General features: G+C 36.3%; 1 protein-coding gene across 1 annotated transcript; it reads left to right on the top strand.

Annotated features, from left to right (window-relative positions):
• Window positions 1-1,235: 1,235 nt before the first annotated feature.
• On the top strand, window positions 1,236-20,309 carry CLUB (TRAPP II complex TRAPPC10/CLUB). The gene is made up of 21 exons (XM_088716971.2): window positions 1,236-1,548; window positions 3,913-4,142; window positions 4,264-4,445; window positions 4,861-5,044; window positions 5,173-5,263; window positions 6,447-6,607; window positions 7,278-7,367; window positions 7,540-7,701; window positions 9,379-9,440; window positions 9,570-9,660; window positions 11,803-11,960; window positions 12,095-12,314; window positions 13,015-13,560; window positions 13,783-13,995; window positions 14,238-14,625; window positions 14,713-14,803; window positions 14,913-14,997; window positions 15,872-16,061; window positions 18,962-19,248; window positions 19,742-19,835; window positions 19,913-20,309. The coding sequence occupies exons 1-21, from the start codon at window positions 1,485-1,487 to the stop codon at window positions 20,086-20,088; spliced, it is 3,765 nt and encodes a 1,254-aa protein (XP_088573097.2). The 5' UTR covers window positions 1,236-1,484; the 3' UTR covers window positions 20,089-20,309.
• The last annotated feature ends 969 nt before the right edge of the window (window positions 20,310-21,278 follow it).

Genomic DNA, 21,278 nt, shown 5'->3' with positions numbered 1-21,278 from the left:
TGCTTGCTGAGATAGCATTCATGCTTGCTGGGGTCATGGTGGATATCAAAGTAGTCAGGCTTCGGTTTGCACTGAGGAGAGTTTTTAACTTCTTCTCTGAATTGTTCTTATTGCAGTGGTCGACTATCTTATGTTATTGGTGTTCTGCTATCACCATACATCATGTTTAAAGAATGGAAATGATTTGAGAAATCAAAGCATTGACAAAATAAAATTGCACAGTAGAGCTACCATTACTCTGATCTGGTAGCTTGTGTGTCCCATTCTTTTATTGTAGAGTTATGTATCTTATTTTCTGATGGGAGATCTGTGTTAATGTGGCACTATACTAAACCAATCGAGCGACACAGTATGGCAAATGGCATGTTTCAAGGAACTCCTGGAACAAGAGACACTACAAACATGCCATTATAACTGAAAGTATAAATCGACCACAAAGATGATTTCTCATTTACTATACCCTGAGATTGTGAGATTAAGGGCATTCATGATCTTTCTCACTTTTTTTGATCCCTTTGTCATTTCTCCTCTCTTTTCCACTTACATGAAGGAAAAGAATGCAGGATGTAAGTGCGAGCAATCATTAATTTAGTCTTTGGTGAGGTTGCTCGACTTATTGCGAAGTTTGCAAGTATTGGGCATGCATCAATACTATTCTTCGTAACATTATTGTGTTAAGCATAACACAAACTTCTTAGATTTAGGGCAATTGCTGATGTGACTTATATTTTCGAGGCTAACTAATGTCATACTGATGAAAAATTTGATAATGCAAAAAATATGCTCTAAAATTATCCCCACTTACATCTTAAAATCAAGTTTCAGATCCACTAAACAAAGAGTAGTTTGGATGTCTGAAAATTATTGTAAAATAATAATTATAGAAAATATTTTTCACAAAACAAATTTAATAAACAGTTTAAAACACATACTCCTTCTTTTAATTATGTTTTATAATTTGCCACCACAAGACTTACAAGTATTGTGAAGAACAATCAAATAGATAATTTTGATTGGACTGTTTCTTAATTTCTGTAAATCTATTTTGGTAAAATTTATTAAACAAACATTTGCTTAAGAAAGTCATAGAAAATATGAGTTGAATAGAGGGTTTACCAAAAAAAAAAAAAAAAAAAAGCCAAGACGCTCCACTATTTACTTTTTAATTACGAATTAGAAGTTGGAATGTTTTGGTAAAATATTTTAACATACCAGGGGCTACAGTTAATAAAGCCAAACACAACGAGAAATTTACCACCGTCGCCTGCCGTTTTCTCCACCGCAACCCATCGCGCACTTCTACGAGCAGTAGTTTGACATCCCACCAAGATTTATGCATAAATAGAGAAACAGAGAGATCGCCTTCGTTTCTCTCCATTTCTCTCCATTCCGAGAAGAAGTTCTCCAACGCTTCATCTGACGCCGATCTCTCCCTCCCTCTCTCTCTCTCTATCCCGAATGGAGGAAATCCTCTGATCCGCCCCATGGCGAATTATCTCGCCCAGTTCCAGACCATCAAGAGCTCCTGCGATCGCCTCATCATCGCCGGTAAAACCCTAACCCAAGAAAACCCTAGATCTGCCCCTCGATTCTTTGCTCGGATCTGTTTCGACTTGCCGCTCGTTTCTTGCTTGATCCCTCATTGTTTGGGAATTGTTGTTTCATTTCTAGTTGATCTCCCGTAGATTTCAGTTTCACGCGTGTTTTGGTTATCAAGAAAGAGAGCAAGTTCTACTTTTTTATTGTTTCTGGTAGTTATTATTAGTAACGGTCATGGTGAGAGTGATTTCACTTGGGATTTGTCTGAAAAATTGTTGAAGCAGGTAGATATAAGAGTATGAAATTAGGTGGCTACTTGCCGATGAGTTGAAATGCACAGAACTACATGATTAAAACTGGGTAGTGTATATTGTTTTTTTTTATCTATGATGGTGTTAGCAGCCTACCATGGCCAAAACAATTTCTTGCTATAGAAGAAACAACTTGAATTAGCATGGGGAAGGTGCGGAATATTATTAAATCTGCCAAAATTTGACCTTGTTCCTTGCTAGATACCATGTCAAGATGCTTGCATGAAATGCTCAAGACACACTAACACATATAAAAAAGGGTGCTATCCATCAAGGGAACAATGGTGACAAGCAAGCTAGCAGGATTTAAGAGATTATAAGTTTGAGAAGTGCCAAGATTGAGCCATGAGGCAGATGAAGGCTATCCTGGGAATTTTGACAAACATATGATGTGGACAGGCTGTTCAAAGTAAAAAAAGGAAAAGGCTAGTGAAATAAACTACAAGATTATTTGTCTGTTTTAAACATAATATGCCGTACCATACCGAACCGGATGGTACTGGATATACCATTCCGAACCAGATGGTACCAGGCGTACCGGTTTGGTATTGGTATTGGTGGTGTACCGATATTTAGTACGCCAAAAAAACTGCATACCGTACTGTACCGACACTATGCTAGTGTGGCACCGGTATAGGGTCCGGTCCCGAGACAGCGAACCTTAGTTTTAAATGCTCTTGAAGTTTAGACAAGGTTTTATAGAAGTGATCTTAAGAAAACAAGCCATCGAGAGATGTAGTAAATCCAAGTTTAATTACTTATACTCATGGAGAGCTAAGTTTCTTTTTTTCCTTTTTTCTCGTGAAGAGCTTTTGGAATGAAAGTTTGGTGGTTGCAAGTGACACTTTATTAATATATTTTGCGTTTGTCTCCTTTGAAACCCATGGAAGAACTTCTGATGATACCTTGGTGGACACTTTCTTAGGAAAAACTCTATTAGCATCTCGATAATATTGATATTCTGTACTTGCATTGGGTGGCTAAGTGCTATTGGAAATCCTCTTCTGTATCAGTTTAAGGCACAACTTGATGGAATAGATATTTTTGGGACTTGAAGAATAACACAGTAATTCAATTAAAGCAAACATAAAGTTATGATATAATGCTAGGAGGTAATGCTTCTGGTAATTAGACTGTGGTTTTGAGGGTTTTTGTGCTTAGGACTACAATGAATCTGAAACTAGAGCTCCGTTACATTTTCTGGAGGAGATTGTCATAACACTTGGGTGAGGTTGGTGAGTCCCCTTCAGAAACAAGTCAGATTATAGAAGTAGACAAAAGTGCATTAAGTCCTTTTCACCTATGACATCTTTATGGAAGGAACGTTAATAATGCATTATAAATTAACCATTTCAGCTGAAAAACTTAGTTATGACGATCTTCTTAAGGCATTTTCATATATTTTACCATCAGAAAAGTTTAGTCGGACATTCTTTCATGACATTTTTATGCATATAAGGAGAGCCAATAAATAAATGGTTTAGCATGCATTTTTTAAATTGTGGCGTACTCAATTGCATTGGCAAATGGCTACCTCATTTATTACAATGTTTCATAACAATTTTGATGGGTTTCCATCATCACTCAATATCATCAGGCAAAACATTTTCAGCTGCACTGTTCTATAAAACTGGATCCTGTACAAATGACACTTATCAGTGAGCATTTTATGTAGATTGTGGAGTACTCAATTGCATTGGCCATTTATTACAATGTTTCATAGCAATTTTGATGGGTTTCCATCATCACTCGATATTATCAGGCAAAACATTTTCAGCTGCACTGTTCTATAAAACTGTATCCTGTACAAATGACACTTGTTACCATAGTTAATTTGGATCACTTGATATCATCATAATCCATTGTTTTCTTCCCTACTCTTCTGCTAGTCCAACCAACACCCGTGCCGCCCATACCCAAGAAAAAAAAATCTATGCCCCACCAAATAATTGCTCCCCTTCTACCCAAACTGATCCATATTGTAACACTTTGGTCGTGCTTGAGTTGAGGATGTAAGTGACTTGTGGCTGATCCATGTTTTAACACTTTGGTCGTGTTTCAGTTGAGGATGTAAGTGACTTGTGGCCTAGTGTAAAAGAAGGGTTTGAAGAACGCTTGCCCTTAAAGAAGGCTTGTCTAAATAACAAGACACGCAATCCCGTGTATGTAGAGAAGCTACTAGCTGAGTTCATATTAACCACTGATGCAAGGCTACGTAGCCGTTTCCCGCAAGAGCAGTCTGTTTTTTGGTTTCGGGAACCATATGCAACTATCATTCTTGTTACTTGCGAGGTATTCCTGTAACCAAAGCAACCTACTACATGCTAGTTGTTTTGGGCCTTCTGGCCACATTGGTCAAGTAAATTATGCACATTTATGTGATTGTGACTACTGTCTACTTTTTGTTGAGCAGGATCTTGATGAGTTTAAGACAATTATAAAACCACGGCTCAAGTTAATTGTTCAAAATGATGATCGGGAATGGTTCATTGTATTTGTGTCGAAGGCTCACCCGAGCAATGACCAAGCAAGCAAAATGGCAAAAAAAGTATATGCTAAACTTGAGGTTGATTTCAATTCCAAGAAGAGAGAAAGGTAAAAGGCATTTGGATTTTTCATATTACAAAAAAAAAAAAATATTTTGCAGATAGAAATGGAGGTACATTACCTTAAGTGAAGAATTATCTGTTTCTTGTAATTTCTATGCAAAAGAGGGCCCTCTTTATTTTCCCCCCATACAATACCATTGTAATAATTTCACATGACAAACAAAACAGTCATTTTGGCTTAATTTTTGGGCTTAAATTGGTTTTGCTAGATCTTTGCTAGCTTAATTCATGAAAGATGCAACTCCGTATGAGTCATGGGGACCATTAAATTAGAAAGGCATGCTAAATTTCTATATTTCTTTGTCAGAGTGCAAGTAGTCTTGGCTGAATTTATTCTATGATTTGTCCAAAATTAAATAGTGATGTATTACTATTTTTTGGGGTTTCCAAATTTTGCTTAGATGCTGCAAATTGGATTTACATGGGGCTGATGCTAGCTTTTGGGAAGACTTGGATTCCAAAATAGTGGAATCTGTCAGGAATACATTGGATAGACGTGTTCAATTTTATGAAGAAGAAATTCGCAAACTCAGTGAACAACGTTTAATGCCAGTGTGGAACTTCTGTAACTTCTTTATCCTGAAGGTAATTGACTTACAATGTTGGCACCATTCAGGCTAATAAAGTGGAACTATTTCTTAACTGTGTTTTTCTACCTGAAATTTTTTCTTTTTGTGTCCTCTGGCTGGTCTGACGTTTCTTTCTGTTTCCAGGAAAGCTTAGCTTTTATGTTTGAGATGGCTCATCTTCATGAAGATTCATTACGCGAATATGATGAACTGGAACTTTGCTATTTAGAAACAGGTTTTCTATTATTCCCTCTCCTCACTATTGGAATATATCTATAGAACCATTTAAGTATCTGTTTCTATGCAAATAATTATGTTCTTTTTTTTGTTAAATTAGTTAAGGTTTGTAGTGCAGAGCAATTATACTAGTTTACAATGGAAGCTTAAGATCATTGCAGATCATTCATGGGATATTATGTATTCTTTTTTCAGTACTAATGCTCACAATTTGACCTGGGACATCTTTCAATTTATGTTATGGTGCAAAGCAACCATGCTTGATTGGTTGTTTAAAGTGTGCACGGGGGTGGAGCCTGATATTTGTGTATAATGTACTAATAACACTTCTTAATCTTTTGATGATGAATAAAACATCCTATTTAATTTTTTCTTTATGGAGATGATGAATAAAACATCCTATTTAATATTGATTCCTAAAACTAAATTGGGTGGTCTCCCTCCTTTTACACTTATATGAGAAAAGAACCTAAAAAATCATATTTCCAAGGTGCATAATCTATTTGGGAACATAACAAAACAAAATTGAATTTCTTCTTCACTCATGTTGTAGAGCAGTGCATTTTTTGAGTACAAATTACTGAGAGGAATATGTTATCATAGTGATCACAACTAGTTTGATTGGTCTAAACTAAGCAATACAAATGTAAATGCATTTGTTGGCATTGGCTATATCTTTCTGTGGCTACTAGGGTCTAAGATTCGTCAACTGAAATTAGTTATAATGGTTCCTTACCTTTGATGTTAAAGGTGTTTTCCTTGCTTTTTACCATATTCTTCTTCTGGGTTTTCCATTTTTACTAGTACTCTTGTATTTTTATGTACTTCATTGTTGCAAATTGTTAGTACAAAACGAGTAATACTGGTGTTGTTGCTATGAGAATTGCCATTGTCTTGCTACTTCAGAATATCTGCTTTTATCTTTACTTAATATTTGCAATCAAGGTTCGCCATCTCGGTACCGAACCTTGTACCGGTGCCACACTAGCATAGTGTCGATACGGTATGGTATGCAGTTTTTTTGGCGCATTGAGTATCGGTACGCCACCGGTACCGTCCGGTTCAATACAGTACGATATACCATGATTACAATGTTTATTAACGAAATCTATGGCCAGAGCTTACTTGATCAAGTACCTTGTTGTAAGAATGAACTTGCTTACTCTTTTGCTTAACTGCAGTAAATACTCCTGGGAAACAAAGGGATTTTGGAGGATTGGAACATGGGGATGATCAGGCCGCGCTGTTAAAGCCTGGGTTTAAGCCATTAACTCAAATTGTTCATGATGATTCATTTAGAGAGTTCGAATTCAGACAGTACCTATTTGCATGCCAGTGCAAGGTCTGTGCATCAAAAATATTACTTGTTATCTGCTTTGTGTGGGATATTTGCAATGAATTGATCCTATATGCATTCTGGAAAGTTGTATGACATTGTCGGTTGGCAGAAGCACCTTACACTTTTGGTATAGCCACAACTAAGTTTCAATATGTTTGTCTAGTTTGTACTCTGAGTCTTTTCACAGCCTAGCACCATAAATCATGAATCCATCTCAATTTAATAAATTAGCTTTTTAATTTGAGGCTAGACTGGCTTTTAGCTAGCCATAAGTTGTATGCTGCTTCAGCTTCTGTGGCTGGTTGATGATCTGGGTGAAATATATGGCATCTTGATTTTTATTGATTTCTTTTCATTTTATTCTCCATATTTTGCTGTATAGAATAATTGCAACTTGCAACCATTTGACTTGAGAGCTTTTTTATTTGATGTGTTTGAGTCCATCTATATACATCCTTCGAACACCCGATATGTTAGAGTTCCTTCGAGCACCCTATACACTAGAGTTCAAAATATTATCTTATCTTTAAGTTTCAAAAACACCACTTTAACCCTGAAAATATATCAGCTGATGCATTGGCATATCCTTGGTGTACTTTTTTTTTTTAAACTTTAATCTTATGATTCTGTTTTTATATTTGGATATTGCTCAGCCTTTATCTCATTTCTGCAGCTATTATTTAAATTAGGCCGTCCAGTTGAGGTTGCTGCAAGGGGCTATTCATTTATTATTAGCTTCTCAAAGACCCTGGCCTTTCATGAAGTATGTGATGAACCTTTTGTTGTTGTTGTTATTGTTGTTTGTATGTTTGGTTTCCCCCTATTCAGTCTTATCATCTTTACAAGTTCTTACATTCGAACAGTTCATGAACAGTTGTATGCTAAATTTTAGACCATTATTTAAGTAACATCAGCTTTCCCCCACATTTTTGCAGAATTTGTTACCCTTTTGCTTGCGAGAAGTGTGGGTGCTAACTGCTTGTTTGGATTTGATCAATTCAACTTCTTCCCATTGTGATGGGGGGCTAGTGGCACCTGATATTGAAAAGGAATTCTGTCGTCTTCAGGGTGATCTCTTTTCACTTGGTCGAGTTAAGGTAAAAGTTAACATTCTGCATGTATTTCTTTGCTTTGGTATCTTTTTGTTTATCATTTGATTAAATAATAAGTAATGCTTGAACTTTTATACACTATAGGATGCAGGGGATGGCCCATATTGTTGAAGAAACACTTGTTAATTGTCTAATTGCTAAGCAAGCATTGGAACATTTGTTAGGGCTGGCAATTTTAACCTGAACTGTTAACCTGATCCTAGCTCAGGCCAGCCCAACTGGTCCATCCTGAGTGCTCTATGGGTCAGTCTGGGTCAGGCAGGGCCGCAGGGCTGACGTGTGGTCTGGCAGGTCAGTTTCAGGTTAAAGCGATACAACCAGTTCATGTCGTAATAGATATTATTTTGATATGTCGAGCAAATGTGTAATAATAATCTATCCCACAATTCACACAATCTATCTCGTGAGTTACCTACCTGACTCTCCTTTCCTAGCTCTTAGAAACCTAATCTCTTCAATCTATCCCCCTTGGCTGTCTCTTTTGCTCTCCTTCCCTTCTATTCTTCTCTTTTCCTTTTCTCTTTCTCCTCACCTCCTCTTCTGTCTCGTCCTTCTTCTTCCATCTTTTCCCACCTAAGACTCCTCTCCTGTTGTCTTCGCAGGTTGGTGTTGCTCCTATTATCTTTATTGCAATCTGCCGATGCCCACTAAACTGTGGTTCATTACTCAGTTGCTTTCTACCTCGCTGTAGCTTGTCTCCTACACACCCATTACGTTCATTCTCTATAGCCTCCTTATTTCTATATCCTCTTCTCGACCTCCTCCCTTTCTTCTCCCCTTTATCTTTTTCCTCCTCTTCCTCTCTTCTATCCTCCTCCCCAAAGTCAAACCTAGGTCGCTTTAACTAAACAGCCAACGCATTTTGTCAGGGAAATATGATCCACTAGTGGGCTGGTTTGGTTTTGGGTCAAGGCAGTTGACTTTTATATAAGTGGTTTGACTTGATTTGAACTTGACCAGAGTCGTAGTCGGAATCTTCTAACTAGGTTAACATAATTCAGAATCTTCCCATAGCCTCGACCTGCATTTGCTTCCTGTGTGCTTTGTTACCAAAAGTGTTTCCAAAATACCCACTTCCCCACACCCGCACCTACATCCATACTCGATTCTGACAAGTAAGGACCTGACACAACCCATTACCAACCTTATTTCTGTCTAATATACATGCACCACACATTTAATCAAGCTAGAATTTACATGCAAGAGCCCATCAAAGGACGTCCATTAGAATGTCATGGTTGCTAATAGCAGATGCAGTAGTTGGAGCTCTTGCTTCATGAGACCATCTTTCTTCCCCCTGCACACAGAGATTTCCAAACAAGTTGGCTTGCTTGTGGTTTTGGGGATGAGAGGGATGTGTAATTGTTGAACAAAATCCCTTATTTTTCTTGCCTATTTAGCCTCTCTTGTCCTCGTAACATTCTTTAATCTCCTTAAAGAATAAGGTGATGCCAGAGGTGTACTTTCTGTTTGCATGCATAAATTTGGTAATTAGGTACTGGCAAATTGTTTCCCTTTGAATACATTTCTGGACTTTCACTTATGATTGCATATGCATCTGAGACTGAGAGCATCATTAGGTCCAATCTGTTTTCATTTTAGGATATTCTCCGGTACTGCATTAATGTCTGTTTTATAACATGATATGGATGGATGTGGCAGTTCATGAGGCTTGCATATTTGATTGGATATGGAGTTGAAATAGAAAAAAGTCCGGTCAACAGGTATGAATTCATCGCCTTCTTATCAAAAGTACCTGATTCAATTTTTGATTTTGCTGTAAGTATAGCTTTAGGTCTAGTATCAGTCATTATTCTTTTCTTTAACCTATTCTGATCTAATGTTTTGAACAGTGCTTCTTTAAGCATGCTGCCCTGGCCCAAGCCAGCTACTTGGCCGGTAGTCCCTCCTGATGCTTCAGATGAAGTTCTTGCAAAAGAGAAGGCAAGTCTTTATTTATTTTTATTTATGGGTTATATTGTACAGAGTCGTGCACAAACATTTGTATGTTTAGCCAAAAGAACAATTTAAAGGAAAGATAATTGCCAATCTAGTTAAAAGGAAAGAAAAGATCAGTTTTGCTGTGGTGTCTGACTGTTTTTTTGTGTCATATGCATGTCTTCCTCTGTTTGACTCCATAAAGCAGACATTGCCTTTTTTTCCTTCTAGACTCTAATGTATAAGGGCCAGCGGACGACACTTCTTCAAACAAGACCAATGTCATACATCAAGTTTTAGACAAGGTTTCAAAGTCACGCTGATAAATGATTTGGATTTTTTTTAAATAGAGAAACACTGTCCAACTTATATTGTATAAGATCATAAAAATAAAAAAAACCATGTACCCACCTGACAAAATAAAGTAATCCATGTTCGTATGGTTTATTGTTTGAAAACCATATAGCTTATAGCTCTACTTTGATTTACCACTTAAATCACTTCTTAATTAGTCCATTGGCTCTGTAGAATTGTAGTAGACTTATATGATGTAGCTCATGGCAATCTTAAAGAATAGGACTGAGTTTCGATGGTTTATCTGTCTTGTTTTGAGCTAATGAAGTAAAGCTTATGTAACCATCATCAGACGAATGTTGTGAACTGTAAATATTTTAGGACAAATGCCTGCTTGCCAATTCCATGCATTGCAACTTGGGCTTGGTCTGGTCTCCTCCAACATCCCTCTCGTGTCCTGGGTAATAAGCAAACCTCTTTTGAGTTGTTTCTTGGAATAGCAATATGCTCTTGGGGAGTATATAGCTCGAAGCAACATCACTTCTTTAGGGCCAACCTTCCTCATAATGTTCCACTACTTGAGCTTATTCAGCCCTCCTTATGACAACCCTTTTGACCTTATCTTGGAGAATTTTGTTGCCTTTTGATCCTAACGCAAGTTCCCACCACAAAAATATTCCATAATATTCCTAGTGTCTCTAACTTATTCTCAAACAGCAATACCATTTAGTCCATCAAGGAAGCATACTATGTATGGGTTTTGCAGCAAAGTTTTGCTACTGACGTGTGTTTTGCATGTCTCAAATGCATGAAATATGCCCCTGTGCAAATTGGAAGTTAGGTGCTAGACGTTCATCCTGAAACAGGATGAACATGTGTTCATATCAGGACTAACATTCACAAATGTAATGGTCAGATGTTTAACATCATTATGCTGCAGTTGCATTTGCACATAACCCATTCCCGTCCTATACAATCTGTGGCCGCTCACACCTAAGCCTGTTCCTTTCCAATAAAGCACAAGTAATTGTGAGATATTCAGTGATCTTACTCGAGGCCTCTCTTGTCCTCTCGAGATTAAATACATGATCACAATTGAGGAGAAAACAGATTTGACATATGTGGAAGAAACCAGTTTAATGAAGGTGAACACTTTTAGGAATTTTACTATATCCCACTTTCCACATTATAAAATTTTATCTTAGGAGGATTACTGGGTAGTAGTTTCTTCCCATGAAAATATGCGCCTTCTTTCAACCAAGAGTATTCCTAGTAACAGAAAATTGTCATTTTTGATTTTTTTATCAACATATAAACACCAGAGATTCTATGTTGCCACACTTCCCTTGCCCACACTTATATTGCCATGCCGAGTGCACTTAGAATTAGCGCACACAGGTGGCATGACATAATCATACAATCAGGCTGGATCAATAGAAAAGCAGTTAAGTGAGACATGGGGTGGGAATGAATACTTATGGCATCCTACCATTTTGGGTGGCATATATTAAGACATTTTGAAGTTGATGATACTCTTGAATAAGAATGTGAAGATAAACATAAGGTTTCTATAACTTAACTGCTAGAACCATTTTAGTGTCATAATTCTAGTTATTAGAAGTTCTTTTGCATGCCATAGTTCTCAGAAGTTCTTTAAAATATATTTTCTTTGGGTTAAATAATAGCAACACCACTATTTTGGTGGCATCAAATAATGAATTTGTTTTAAGAGACCTTTTTCTCTTTGAGAGTACATCAGCTTTTATCTGTTGTCCATCAATCTTGGGACTCATTTTTGATCTGCATTACGAGTCATATCTGCTGCTTCAAATTTAACTTTTTTTGAGTCTACAGATGATTCTCCAAGCAAATCCCAAAGCAAAGCACTTCAATATTCAAAGGAAACCATTGCCACTAGAACCTTCTTCACTTCTACGAGAGGCTAATCGACGGAGGGCTTCGCTTTCTATTGGAAATGTATCAGAGTTAGTTGATGGTCGTCATATTGATGGGTAATGCATCTGTACTCACCAGACTAGGACAAGGTGTTATTTGTTCTTCACATATCTGTACCTTAGATTTATCTCCTTTTTCAGAAAATAAGCATAACTTTGTTTATAAGCTTTTATATTTAATGTGTGGGCAGTTCAGGTATGGATGGACATTCAAGGCTCTCCCCTTCTAATAAAAGTCATGCGAGCCCTATGTCACGAACCCACTCTGGACCGGTAAACTCTGATAGCTCTACATCACTTGATCGCCCTATGAGATTATCGGAAATCCATGTTGCAGCAGAGCATGCACTGAAGGATACAATTTCTGATCCTGATCTATTGAAGTCTCTGTCATCATTGCAGGAATTTGAGGCAAGTATACATTCTTTATGATAAGTAAACACATTCATATCAGGCTTTCTAAAATTTTCTTCTATATATGAAGGTTGAAGAAACTATTTCTTAATACCATTTTAGAGAAACTGATTACATCGTATATTTCTTTTATTAACTCTTCTAGTAACAAGTCATTCAAACTATATTTCACTTCTTGAGCATTTCTTTTTTGATAATCCAACATATTTTGCATGTGTTTTGGATTTTCCATGTAATTCAGATACAATTGTGTGGAGCATTTAGAATATCTGTAAGTCTCACCTTTATGACTCTTCCACACTTACTGAAAGGAAATTGGCCTTAAGGAAAGGAAATTGGTACATGCTTCTCATTTCTTAGCCGCATTCGTAATTTCGTATCTTATCTGGTCTCCTTAAACATAGATTGTGAAATAAAATTCTGGATTAATCCATAGAGTTGAGCATCTTATTTAGTTTGTTGGCAATTTTGATTTTAATTTGTTGATTATTGTTTGTTATAAAATATTACAGATTTCCAACCAAAACTTTTGTCCTCATTCATGAACTTTAATTTGAGGATTCATTTGATTTTCACATTGATGCATAATTTTGTTGCTATTGTGATGCAATCAGTGAATATATTTGGCTTCAACAAATTTAAAGTGGATGACAACATTTTAAATTGGTCTTTGTTTTTTCAATTTTGCATATGGCAGCTAAAATATATGGAGCTTACAAAACGAGCTGCTGATAATTACCACCATTCATGGTGGAAACGACATGGCGTTGTCCTTGATGGAGAGATTGCAGCTCTGTGTTTTAAGCATGGAAATTATGATATGGCTGCAAAGTCATATGAGAAGGTTTGTGCTCTCTATGCTGGTGAAGGATGGCAAGACCTGCTGGCAGAAGTTCTTCCCAACTTGGCAGAGTGTCAAAAGATTCTCAATGATCAGGCTGGCTACCTCTCATCTTGTGTTAGATTATTGTCACTAGATAATAGTTTATTCTCAACGAAAGAACGACAAGCTTTCCAGTCAGAGGTTGTACGGCTTGCTCATAGTGAGATGAAACATCCAGTACCCCTTGATGTTTCATTGCTCATAACATTTTCTGGAAATCCTGGTCCACCACTTGAATTATGTGATGGGGACCCTGGTAAATTATCAGTGATAGTCTGGAGTGGCTTTCCTGATGATATTACTATTGAATCTCTAAGTTTGACACTGACAGCTACATACAGCGTGGATGAAGGTGTTAAGGTATGCTTAAAATTGCTTGTACATCTTATTGGTTGCTTAGTGTTACAAAACTTGTTGAGTGACTTGAAGCTAAAAAAAAGTCTGGCTGGTTTTCATGGGTACTAAATTTTTATATTTTTCAGGTGTTCTTCAGAAAGTTCGTTACTTTTATTATTCATGGCCCTGGGAGCTTTGTTATATTAGTTCACCATGAGCTTAATTACAATATATCTTGTTTTGCAGGGAATAAAAAGCTCAGATGCTAGCATTCTGAAACCAGGTAGAAATGTTATTACTCTTGACCTACCTCCACAAAAGCCTGGGTCCTATGTATTGGGGGTTCTTACTGGACAGATCGGACATTTGAAAATTAGATCTCATAGTTTCTCAAAAGGTGGTCCTCCCGATAGTGATGATTTTATGAGCTATGAAAAACCAACAAAACCTGTTCTGAAGGTAATATATTAAATGAGTCTCATTGTATTAGAGCTCATTATGAGATTAATATGTATGTGGTGGCTGGTGTTTTCTTCTAGCTTGAGATTCTGCCATTTCCCAGAAACATTGCCATTGTCATGGATTCAGTCGGTTAAAATAGTTTATGCATATCCAAGTGAAAAAAAGTTATAAGATTATATTTGGATTAAATTACAGAATGATTTTCTGCTCGTGCATTTAACTGATATGCTATTTCTTAGGTCCTCAAACCAAGACCTTTAGTTGATATTGCTGCTGGAGTATCATCTGCTTTGCTAATGAATGAACTCCAGTGGGTTGGATTAATTGTGAGGCCAATCGACTACTCTCTGAAAGGTGCTATCTTGCACGTAGATACTGGTCCAGGACTGATTATTGAGGAGTCATATATGATTGAGATAGAGCATTACACAAAGGCAATGGAGCATGGATTTCATGCGGGTGACTTCAACATTCCAACAAAGGGTGCCTCTTCTAGCAGAGAATTTGAAGAGTTGTTGCTTGAAAATGGTAAAATAGCATTGCCAGATTGGGCCAGTGATATATCTACCATCTTATGGTTTCCTGTTCGCGCTATTGATAACAGGATTGCTAGAGGAATATCTGCAGGTTTGGTGGTTGCTGTCATTCTAAGCTTTAATATTTTCTGCAGACTAAATTGATTATAATTTTTTTCTGACTTATGTTTCTTTTCAGTCCACCCCCAGAAACAAAGCGTGGTAGATGGAATGAGAATGATTGCTTTGAAACTTGAATTTGGAGTTTTCCACAACCAGATATTTGAAAGGCAACCCCCTTTTCTTATTTTCCTCTGTTCTTCTTTGTGAGTCACCATTCTTCATGTCGAAACTATTTTGTCTTTAAAGTTTTCTAAACACTTTATGCTTTTGGCACAGGACGATTGCTGTGCACTTTACTGACCCATTCCATGTCAGCACTCGTGTGGCAGATAAATGCAGTGATGGTACTTTACTTTTGCAGGTATTCCATCTCTTATTTTTAAATCTTTCTTCTTAGTTGTGAATATCAGTTGTGTCATCATTCTGGTCCTTTTCCAGATAGGAATATCTGAATCTTTAAATGCTCTCGAAATTTGAAGAATTCCTATTATTTCCATAGACAAGTCTAGATTTTTGTTAGATAATTTTGAGATTTCCTTCAGTGTTTTTTTCTTGTAAGACTTTGAAACCCCTGATCATAACTAAACTTGATATGCAGTTTTCTACTCATGACTTGGTTATCATGAAAGAGCTTTTGTTATGGTGGCTCATGCCTGTGCTTTCACTTGAATGCATGCTTGGTGTGTATATGATGGTCTTGTATATACAAGTCTGGTGGTATGACAACTAGATAAAAGAGAATTTTCAGCTGTGGACATTGATGTTGTTAATTTGAGTTTCCTAACTTGATTATGACTTAGTTAAAATCCCGGATCACTATGTTGATTCATCATCTTCTATCTGCATATGAATATTATAGTTAATTTTGATTTTTATCAATTCATTGAACAGCGAAATTCTTCTTTATTATTTCTGGAGCATGTATATTTGTTTGAAATATTAACAAGCTGTTAGTTTAGGCTATTTACATGTAACAATTTTCCCCAGGACCAGAATTACTAACTTTGGACTCGTTTTAGGGGAAAGCCATGACTAGGTTACACATGAAATGGGTCACTTATTTATGAGATTCTTTTATGGCCGTCATCTTACATGTTTTTGAGATAATAGATATTCACAACTTGATATCTTCCATGCTGTTACAGTTAGAATCGTGTGGTTCAGAAGTTACTCTCAGTTCAACTTTTTCACTATCCCATTAACTGTTTTCATTTTAAATTTATCTTTATATCTAGGTGATAATACACTCCCAAGTGAAGGCTACTTTGAGCTTACAGGATGCGTGGTTGGATCTTCAAGCCGGATTCATTCACTTAGGAAAAGGGGATGGAAGGCCAACGTCAAGTTTCTTCCCACTTTCAATCTCCCCAACTTCTACAGCAGCATTCTTGTTTAGCATTTGCTTAGAAAGTACGCCTAGTGGAGGTAAAGCATTTTTTTTTTTAATAAAGTGGTTTTGTCCAAGTGAAGGTTTGAGGATAGAAATATTTAAGGGGAAACGATTTATGGTATTTATACTGTTCACATGGTAGTTGTGTTATGCATGCTCAGGGAGCCATTCATGTGAACTCTGTGTTCCTTAGGCATGATATGCATATGAAATGAATGTCTCACCACACTGGTTCATATTAAAGTACTGATTGCATTCCCGCTGTCAGTGGCACATCTAGGTTTCTTATTGAGGGGCCCAATCATGTCAATTGACAGCTTATTGACACATATGAAGCACGGACTGTGAAATAAAAAAATTGTTTGCTTCCAAAACTAACTAGAAGATTTTTCTTCATTCATAAAGAAAATAAGAGCACTCATTTATGTTTTCTAATATTCAGATAAATATATTTGGAATTGTCTGTGATGAGTCTTCATGTTCTGGAAGCCTGGTGATAATATAGGTGAAGAAATACCAATGCTAAATTCATAAAACTCGTTACACAAGAGACTCTGTGCCTCGATAGATGTAGAGAACTCTCAGCTGAACTGAGGAAAAATTCAATCAAGTTATTTAGACTGGATATAAAAATGGAGCTAATTCTTTAATTGCTTTATCACAGGGTTAGCAGAGATTTTGCTTATCAAATAGAATTGCCATTAAGGAAGAGAATAACTAACTTCAAAATTATAACTTGAAAAAAAGCCATGAGTTTTAAATAATTCGATGCTTAGGCTGAATACTTGAGAGATTTTGCCTATTCAATTGGTCCGCTAATATGTAGGAAGCTTTGCCATCTGAGGCCTGAAAAGGAGGTGTAGTCAGCCAATGCTTCCAGAGTCAATGAATGCAGTTTTGTTGAAGAAGGCTCTGTATCGTCTTTGCCTTTGCACTGTGGAAAAATCAGCAGCGTAGCAGTTCTTGAGAAAAAGAAGTTGATTTTTCTTAGTAATAAGTAGTCAGATAGCAGCAGGGACAATGGAAGGATGTTGAAGGTGAGTACTGGTTGACAAGGACTTTATATTATTCTATCAACCGTGCCTTTATTTTCCTTGGACTGCGAAGTGGTGTTTTTTAAATTGGTAAGGGAGTGAAGGAATTAGAGGAAACAAACATAGTTTGGCTGATAAGATCTATTCATCTTGAATGACTGCTGCAAATAATATAGGATAAGATATATTCTACATAACCTGCTCTGCTTCCTTCACCATAGCAATAAATCTGAAATGGAGATTCATGTTTCTCCGAGTTTTCATCAGAGTTATCTTTGCAAGTTACAAGACACGCCAGTTTAATTTTTATGCAGTTCAGGTTTGACTGAAACAGTTAAATGAAAGTGAAAATTGCGATGCACTAGTTTGTGGTGGAGACACTGACATATTATGGGAGCCGACCCCCTGCGGAAAAAAATACTAATAGGCTCTTAAAATATGAGGAAAATCACCTAACTTATATAGCCTTCACATATTTTAACTCATATAGTTTTCACATCTTTATTTAAATTATATGCATATTTTGTGCGGAGTGGGGTAGCATACTTCATGGCATATTTGCACCAAAGCCCTTACATTATTCTCTCAGTGTTCTTGTCATTGGGAATGGGTTCGGGGGTCTTATTGCAGTTATACAAGTTCATTAGAGACTGTATCATATGTGTTTTTTTATTTTATTTTATTTTATTGTTGATATGACTATTTAGCTTCATAAATTAACACATTATTCCATAATAACTGTTTGTCAAAATATCAATTTTTTAATATTAGAATAGTTAAGGACAAGTATGAGAAATATCAATCTGTTCTAACAAGAAGTTCTGGTGATATATAAGTGATTTTCCAACCATGATGCAGCTACAGTAAGTGTCAGGTTACGCCCTTACAACTTGATACTCTTATAGTTAAATGAGTAACGGATATTTAGATGTCATGAATTTATTTGCTGGTGATGTAATGTAAATTGGTGAGAAAGATTTCAAAAAAAGAAATGAAAATATGAGGAAAAGCTGATTAATTCTACATATTTGCTAAACTACGACATCATATGATAGGGATTCACATAAATTATAATTGTTATAAGTGTTTAATGTAAATAGAGCCTTGATGCTCAATGTGATAGTTTCTGTTATCTTGGATCTATCATGTAGAAAACTTAGAGATAGCTGAAACAATTGGTGGACAAACAGAGCTGCTTCAACCGTGTTGTCTAATTGCCAATTTGACACTTAAAAAGGAAAAAAGAGAACATACTATAAGAAGGTAGCAGGGTAACCATTGTTGGTTTGGTTGGGATTTTGGGCAGAAAAGGGGATTCACGAACATTAGACAAGCATTGTACTTTGATAATGCTAAGGTGGGAACAAATATGGTTAGAAATGAGAGCAAATAGGAAGTAATGAATATGAGGATGAGGGAAAGACTCAAGAAAATCCAAGTAACCATCATGAGAAAGGGTTTCAAGAAGCTAGCACTGACAGAGAACATGGCTTTGAAAGTGGATGGAGGGTGAAAAGGAAATGCAAAGTGATCCCAGTTTGATGAGTATCATCTGTTATAGCTATGTGCAAAATGAGTGCCGGTCTAATAAAATACTGGGTTGATATGTGAGTCTTGGTCATGGGTCCACCTGTCATCTCACACCACATGCTTGTGCCATCACAATGGTGGGGTTTGCTCCTAACTTGAAGCTCCATTTCTTTCTCATACTGCAAGGATCTCAGTTTCTATATATTAGCAGAGGTGGCAATCTTTTTAATTTGTTAGTAGAAGCATTATGCTCTTCCTGTTGTTCCACATTCCACATGATGGAGCCTCCTATAGGCTGTGTGATCATTTGTCCTTTTTCCTATGATGTTTGGATTGATCTGCTGACAGATGTATAAATTGTGATTTTGCAGATCGGACTGAGGGACTACAAACAGAGAGTATATTGAATATTAAATATGGAATCTCTGGCAACAGAACCATTGGAGCTCATACACCTGCATTAGTTAAACCTGGTGGCAATGGGGAACTGCTCTTTAAGAGTGTGCTTGTTTTACAGCGGCCTGTACTTGATCCATGCATAGCAGTTGGTTTTCTTCCATTTTCTTCCAACTGCTTGAGAGTTGGCCAACTGGTTAATATGAGATGGAGAGTTGAAAGATTGAAGGATTTGGAGGACACCTCATCTTCCTCATGCAAAGTAAGTCTTCGAAACATTATTTTCTGGTTCTAAATGTTTCACATCTTTGTTCAGAATATGTTCTAATTGATGCTACTCCTGAGCCCACATAATGAGGGCCGTAGTTTTAAGTATGATAGCATGGACTTTTTGAGTCGGGCATAAATATGGAAAGTCGAAGTTTAGTAGCATGACAAATAGTGAGGGGTTACTAATGAGAATATAATTTTGAGAGTTCCATCTCTTTAACCGCATGGATTATCATTATGTTCTCCATCCTCTAAAGGAATTAAATCACCTTTTTCTCTTGGCTATAGTTTTAACAGATCATTATTCTTTTTTCATTTCAACTGACACTTTGGATCCAGTAGATTAGGATAAAAAGGGTCATTTTGTCTTTCATTTTAAAATTCATAGTTATTTCCCCCTCTCCCACTGATGGTTGTAAAAGCAAAAATGTATTATTTCACCTTAAACATAGAGCATATTTTTTGAGCATTTCTTTGTGTGACAGGATGATGAGGTACTGTATGAAGTTGATGCGAACCCTGAGAATTGGATGATTGCTGGGAGGAAACGGGGACATGTATCACTGTCCAAAACACACGGTCTGTAATTTAACCTTCTGTCTTGTTACTATTTCACACGCACGGACAAATGATTCTAACAAAAATAGGAATTGCAGGTTCCCGGATAGAAATCATGGTGACGTGTGTGCCGTTGGCGTCTGGATATGTTCGGCCGCCCCATCTTGGCTTGCCTGATGTGGGGAATGCAAACATTAGCAGCAATCCAGCAGGGCCTCACCTGGTCTGTGTCCTTCCTCCAACCCTCAGTTCTTCATATTGTATACCAGCATGATTTTATCCAGACATGTGTATTCTGGTGCACTTATAGATTGAGTGCTAAGGTTTTCGTTACGAGCTTGCATTTATTGTATTGTTCGTTTAGTTTCTTACGAGTTTTAAAGTTTGGTTTTAGATTTTTTTGGTGATCTTAGTTTCTCAACCAAAGATATTGAAAATCTGTATCATTTGGTGGTAGTTTTTTAAAAGGAGACATTCAGCGGTGTACTTATGGTATGTTATCTCTTGATTAGGACCCTTGCGGATGGCACCATTTGCTCTCTCTCTCTCTCTCACACACACATGCGCACATGGAAAGTAGGGTCGATCAATTCTTGTTACCCTCCAATTAGAGAGATTATTGGAGGACAAGCGAGCATTCTCCAATCTCATTCTCCCATTTCGCACGTTTTTCAAGTCTCAAGAATAACTTGTTTAAGGTCAACGAAGAGGCAGATTTTTAGAGGCGGTTGGCAATAGAATTTTGGGAAGTAGAGTTTTTATAAAAAGTTATTTACTGTTTGGTAACTATATTTTTAAAGTGCTGTGGAATTTTAATGTGTTTGGTAAACAAATCGAAAAAGTACTTTTGGTATGACAAAATAAGCATAAAGGATATTGCATAGTATTATATAGTAGTGCATAATAAAAATATAATATATATTGATACATAAATATATGATATAGTGCGATATTACTGTAATATAATATAATATTATTATAATATAGTAATATAATATTATAAACTATAGCATAATAATATAACATAATTTTATATTATATAATATAACATATCAATGTATTATGACATAATGTAATATAATATTATATCTATAGTATAATACAATAATAATAATATAAAATATTATAATTATTACCAGTATATATTAATAATTTATTAATATAATATTTTTAGAAACTAATTTTTGAAGAAAAATATAGAAGCATACAATCATAGTTGCAAAAATGAGATTTTACGATTCTTTTCTTTTCGGTGCTTTTCTTATTGCCTTTATTGGGACTCTTGCATATTTTTATAATATAAAGCGACATTTTTTGTAATTATAATATTTTATCATAGGTATTTTGGTCTTAAAAAAAATTATAAATCAAAACAGCTTCTCGTGCATGCTAAAAGTGCTTTTCCGAACCAAAGCTAAAACAACTTTCAGATTTTTTTTAACCAAATATTTCTATTTCATTCAA

This window comes from Phoenix dactylifera, chromosome 2 (assembly GCF_051530095.1).
Source record: "Phoenix dactylifera cultivar Ajwa chromosome 2, Ajwa_hap1_PhDact_Kaust_v1.1, whole genome shotgun sequence".
NCBI lineage: Eukaryota > Viridiplantae > Streptophyta > Magnoliopsida > Arecales > Arecaceae > Phoenix > Phoenix dactylifera.
Note: the sequence above shows the minus strand (reverse complement) of the source record. Positions and strands in the feature narration are given on the sequence as shown.